Raw genomic sequence first — 6,000 nt, 5'->3', positions numbered from 1 at the left:
ACTTTGCAGAATTCCTAGATGTGAACCCTGTTTTTTTTCAAACATTCCTTTTGCTCGTTTTATTCCAACAACTGAAACATAAAATACTGTTATTAAAAATGGAAGAATAATCGATCAGAAATCAGCATTTGTTCACAGTGTAATTATTTTCACTACAAGGACTACTATGGTGTACTCAGGAAGAACAGTGGGTTTAGACAGAGTCGTACTTTTGTGGTAATAAATCATCCACTCTTCAGTTTACTCTTATCTCAGTTTTTGTTCCAAGCCAGTGTGTAAGAGGGTTCATTTATCATTCTACAGCTCTCCAATGCATATTTCTCTTTTCCTTTGCTTTTTATGTTTGTTTTCCTCTTCACAATATACAAACCATTAAGTAACAAAAACTATATCTCGGTTCACAACATATATGAATATTCAATTAATTATCTTATGAATACTCTTTACAGATACTGTTATCAAAATACCGTACTTTCCTGTAAGTGAAAATTTGCATTGTCTAATTAACTTTAGTAGTTTCTCCGATCAGCTTGTTAATTTGTGACAGAATACTATATCCAAGGTTTCAGGAAAGCTATTATACCACAAGATCTCACTTGCTTTGTTCAAAGTTTTCATTATTGAATAAAACTGTTTGCTACCTTTTAAGCTAAGATTTGCAACAACAAGAGAATTCCTGCGATGGGCTCATAATATAATAATTTTTGCAAAATGCGTATGTTTGGGGACTAATGACTAATTTTCAGCGACTTCTATCAGATATTTAATTTAAATGATATGATTAATTTAAGGGATGTGGAGTATGGAACAAGTTTACCCAATCATAATATTGGCTTCTTTCAAGGAACAACTGAATGACATGTTTGGATTAATTAGTTACTAGCTACCAAACGGCCCTTCATGGGCCAAAATTAATTTGTAACCATTCTTATCTTGAAATGAACATTGAACCTTTAACTTTGTAACAGAAAAAAGCAGGCACATCAGATGTTTTACAAAGTAACCTGTATACTGTATATCATGATTAAACAGGCTCTGGGATTAGTGATCACTGCTGCCTGTAAAACTGTTCTGGAGAGACTGAGAAGGGGGGTGGTTCAGCAGCTGTGATGTTAAATGAAAAGCAGCTTGTCTGGCAACATAATTAGTAACATTTTAGTCTTTTACCTGGGAAGTAGAATCCATTAAAGGTCCTTTTCCAAAAGTTGTCACATGAGAGAAAATAGACACTGAACACATGGAATACAAAATAGGTACAATATTTGCCAGTGCAAATCCACTAGTCTTGAATGTACAAATCATTTTTTTAGTGCTGCACTGCAGTCTTTGTAAGTAAGAACTTCAGGAAAGGTGAGAGCATGTTGTTGCGCTTTCAAAATGGAACTCTGAAATGTATCCGAAATGTTTGACAAGTAAACTGACAAATGAACTGTGTGTAATCCTTCTAGACTCCATGCGCACAGGGAAGATAACCAGACAGTGACATCTAAAAGATGCCTGTTTGTTGTTTTTAAACCCAAGTGACCCAGAAAGCAATTAAGCTCTGGCCGTGTCATAAATACTAAATATGCAAACAACAGAAAGCCTTTCTATCCCTAGAGGTGTCTTCCTCACACTCTGCTAAATTAGATCTTTCACTTAACCTTTGTTAAATCTAAAATAAATATTTATTTAAGTGTCCATCATAATCCACATGTCCTCTGACGTAATGCTGGTTGTACAGTACAGCTAGTGATGTCTGTCAGTAGCTACTTCTAATACGGTTGTTAAGACCAGAGGTCTTCAGCTGTAGTCTGTAAGAGCCCTAGGCCGACATGTTTCATACTGTAGGATACTAATAAATGACACGTTTATAATGGTGTTAACAATTGCTTTGTGATCAGAAAGCAGGTGATATGTGTTTTCAGACGAAAAACTGAGCACCCTTCAGATTTGAAGAGATCCTATAGGGAATCAAATACTTGATAAATTCATTCATAACTTAACAGGTGTTCCCAAAATGTTACCAAAAGGTGGCCTATCAGACTATGTGAGGTAGGGACGATCCTTCCCCTCATTGTTCAATTCAAAATTGAGCTTTTGTTTCTCAAATATTACCAATGAACAAAAACAGACTGTATTACTCTTCACATTTTCATGCTCGTCTAATGAAAAGTGCCTGCTGCTCATTTCTTCCTCCATAGATATTTGAGAGAATGAGGCACATTTGTCCCAAAAAGTGGATAATGTTCCTCCGGCTTTCCTTTGTTATTCATTAAATATATTGAAGGAACTCATTAATTCGAATGTACAGTACTGTATGTCTGAGCAGTCTGGCACTACTGGAAGTGACATTACACTATAATAATCCAATAAAAAAAAATGAATTTGCACCTGAGGGCGTCTTCAAAAAGCTGTTCTAATTTCAGGAGCGTACTATAATAATAGTTTTCAGTAACAGATGGCAAGTCTTCATTTTCGAAATGTCTTAAACTCTTCAAGCATTACATTTTGTGTCATCGAAATACATGAAATGCAGGAAAATGTAATGTGTCTGTTAAGAGTTATTTGGGGCTATGTGAGTATATACTGCATATTTTATTGCATGTTTAAAGCACAGTGAGTTTGAAGGTGTTTTGAGCTGCTGGTAAACTGTACCGTACACATGAATGTGTACTAGGATTATTTATGCACCAATAGTATTATAAGTCAGAAGATGTGTCCCACTCTTTCTCTTGTACATAGACGCTCTTTCAACAGTGACTCACGATTTTAATATTAATGATTGTTTTCCTACAAAGACGTCTGCATGGAACAGTAGGTGCTCTTATGATGTCTTAATGCTACCAGACTCGAGATTCTTCACAGCGCACAGCTGAAACGCATCACAGAGAAACACTGCCACCTTGTGTGTCTTGACAAAATGAAATGCAGCTAAAAACAAGAGTGCTGCACACCAACAACACAACTCTTATGATTTTAATATAAAATTACACTGTCTCTAAAAATTGTATTATTACCAATTACAAGGAGTCATGGTAGATATATACTGTATAGAAGTAATTTTTGGGGGGGATCCACCATGTGGTACTGTATGTCTTCACAATTCCTGTGATTACCTGCCAGCTGCTCTCTGCTGCTGTTTAGCTGGGAGAGTAGGAAGACAAGATATAATGCATAGTTGACCAACTCAATGTTCTTAAAAACAGTGGCACAGTGGCACAAAGGTTGCTGCTTTGGTCCTGAGTGCAGTTCCTGGGATGCCATCTGCAGGTAGTTGGAATATTCTCCACGTGTTGTTGTGGGTTTTCCACTGGGCGCACTGGTTTCCTCCCACAGTCATGCTGGTAGGTAAACTGGCTTCTGGGAAAGTGGGCCCTGGTGTGAGTGTGTGTGTGTGTGTGTCTGTGTGTGGCCTCTGAAGGATTGGAGTCTCATACAAGGATTAGCCTGCCTTGCGCCTGTTGCTTGTATTGGATAGGGCAATTAGAATGAGATGCTCAAAACATATGGACGGGTGTTCAGAAGACATTTTGTACAGGTCATGTCTTAAACTATAAACATTAATGGAGGATGCAGAACATGCTGATGTTATTAGCTATTTTATTGGAGCTTTGACAAACAAACCTTGATGAACACGTTTACAAATGAACTAAGCATTTACATTTTACTGTAGTTAGATTTAGGCGAAGAATCTGTGTAAAATAAAAACCTAGTCTATACTTAAAATGCAAATTAAAACATCTCTAGCTGAAGGTTACACTGTATTTTGTTTTTGGTGGACATAAGGCCCCTGGCTAGGCAGCACTACATTTTTGGGGTGGTTTTCTCAGCTGTGAGGAAAAATACAGCTTCGAAATCTGAAACCTGATTTTCCTCCTTGTCAGGCCCGGGTATGGTGTCAAACGTCTTGATAGAGAAACCCAGAGCGCCGACTGCATCTTTTACGAAGGACTGGGTTAGAGGCAGACACGACAGCCTGTGCTCCCCCACAACATAAAAGGTTTCATTGAGAACCCCAATCATAACCAACACTCCCCCGGGTCTGAGCAGCGAGGCGACGTTTTTCAGCGCCTGCCGGTAGGTATCCTGGTCCTTGCAGGCTGCCTCAAGACACAGAGAGGTCAGCACGCAGTCAGCGGGTTCCAGGACCACGGGCTGAAACGGGTTCTCCAGCCTGACGTCACACTTCAGGACTCGCGTCACTCGACTTCTCAAATTCTCCTCCGCTTCCTCGGGAGTCCTGTTAGACCATCACATTGCACAACACCGTAAAATTGACAGTAAATTTAATGTCGTTGTTCTTTTTTTCAAGAGAAAGTATAGGTATATGTTTTGCTTGTGAAAAAAACATTTACATGCACATATGTAAATATTTACTAAACTATACTTTGTTTTTGATTTTGTGCTACAAATGTAATTTCCCCTTTCGCTAGGTCGCGTGTCTTGTGCTGCAACATGAGACAAATCGCGATAAATTAAAAGAATGTAGGCTGTTTTGAGCAGATTATGCGTGCCCCCAGATTTTTTAATTTTACAACGAAACAACTCACACTAACACAAGGAAGCATACACTGTACCTTTTGCCTTCCATTTCGCAAACGAATTGTATTACATAACTCCAGTCAAAACACCCCTTCTCTTTTTTCAACCATTTTTTCATTTCCTCTCGATTGCTGTCGGTAAAATCGGAGACGACGATTTCGTCAAAATACTCGCAGGCGCTAATCAAGGTGTGAACAGAAGGTCCGCTTCCAACATCATAGAGTCTCTGTCCTTTGTATCTGCCTAACAAAAAAAGACGAAAAAAAGGCATGCTTCATACAGTTATGCTGTTAGTCATGCTATTTTCTAAGTTACCATTCCAAGCCTCAAGACATGATGGTAGTATGAAGTATTAAAGCTGTTATTTACAAGGAATATACAGTACAAAGAAGGGCTGAAAACGAAAATGAAAGTTACCTGACGAAAACGTTTTACTGAGGCTTCGAAGCACAAACGGCAGCAGCTGGCTCTCGTCTGAATGGCCAGTTGGTCTGGAATAGTAGGAATTTACATACACTCTGGAATCAAAGTTTTCCTGGTAAAATTCCCCTTCTGTGAAAGACTGTAGAGGTGCATTTTTGGAGCTTCCCTGCATGTTGGATCGTTCAGGACAAGCAAAGTAGCCCGCACCTAACAGATCAGACCCCTCCGTATCGGCAGAGTTGGTAACTCATGAATGTCTGCTGTATTGCGCGACTTTCAAACATTTACGTTTTATGACACAGATGCGTTTTGCAACTATTACCGTAAGCTTACAAGTAATGGTTCCTACTTTAGTTGAGAAAGCCGTCCTGTGGAACTTTTTTGTTCGGTCGCAAGCATATGGAAGGAGCGGAAACCACACTTTGTTACGTCGGGTAGCTTCAAAGCTTCGTCTTCTAACTACAGCAGAGCTGAAAAGACGCATCGTTTGAATTGTTTGCAAGACGAAAATCAAAGTAGGAAAATTTAAGTGTGTGTGGGAAGATTGGATTAAGAATTACATGAATTAGTATGAGGAGCTGTAAAAGGATCACTGGATTTTAAATTGGTCCCTTGAAACCGCACCAGGGGAAATGTACTGTATGTTGGCAGCAGACAGTGTGCTGTAGAAGGTGAGAGTGGGTGTGTTAACACAGCTACTGTAAATCTTGAAAAAAAAATATGATAAAATTGTTTAACATAATCATACCTCACTGTAACTGGATATTTTACTGTGTAACCATGTCTTTCCTAATATTAAAAGCTTAACTATCTTTCAAATAGTTGACTTTGTACTCCCTGAGTTCATAAAAGTAGCCCACACAGGATAAAGAAAGATATATGAGAATATTGCAATTGAGGTACCATTAAATACTGTTTTTTTTTTGTAATAGCAACAGTAAAGGTCTCTGGATAGAGTGTAATGGATGAACTGTATGAGATGAACATGAAGGGTTGTTCAGGCTGTCAGAACATAATTTCCATGTTCTAGCTAAGGTGGGGGAAAGCCCCCCA

The 6,000-nt window shown here is 38.6% G+C and overlaps 1 protein-coding gene across 1 annotated transcript; it reads right to left on the bottom strand.

Moving 5' to 3' along the window:
* Positions 1 to 3,568: 3,568 nt before the first annotated feature.
* Positions 3,569 to 5,376, bottom strand: LOC148816816 (nicotinamide N-methyltransferase). The gene is made up of 3 exons (XM_088939802.1): positions 4,942 to 5,376; positions 4,560 to 4,767; positions 3,569 to 4,222 (listed from the first exon to the last, which is right to left on the bottom strand). Exons 1-3 carry the CDS (start codon positions 5,117 to 5,119, stop codon positions 3,787 to 3,789), a joined length of 822 nt encoding a protein of 273 aa, XP_088795928.1. The 5' UTR covers positions 5,120 to 5,376; the 3' UTR covers positions 3,569 to 3,786.
* Between the last annotated feature and the right edge of the window lie 624 nt (positions 5,377 to 6,000).

The sequence above is a fragment of the Atractosteus spatula genome, chromosome 22, assembly GCF_055471065.1.
Source record: "Atractosteus spatula isolate fAtrSpa1 chromosome 22, fAtrSpa1.hap1, whole genome shotgun sequence".
In the NCBI taxonomy this organism is placed as follows: Eukaryota; Metazoa; Chordata; class Actinopteri; order Semionotiformes; family Lepisosteidae; genus Atractosteus; species Atractosteus spatula.
The sequence above is the reverse complement of the archived record's forward strand: the minus strand, read 5'-3'. Positions and strand labels throughout refer to the sequence as shown.

Bases quoted from the DNA above. Each gene is read 5' to 3' on its own strand.
- LOC148816816 (XM_088939802.1), bottom strand. From the start codon at position 5,119: ATGCAGGGAAGCTCCAAAAATGCACCTCTACAGTCTTTCACAGAAGGG. The intron at 4,768-4,941 runs GTAACTTTCATT...TTTTTTTGTTAG, and splicing joins CAGTAAAACGTTTTCGTCAG to GCAGATACAAAGGACAGAGA. The intron at 4,223-4,559 runs GTACAGTGTATG...ATGGTCTAACAG, and splicing joins TGCGAAATGGAAGGCAAAAG to GACTCCCGAGGAAGCGGAGG.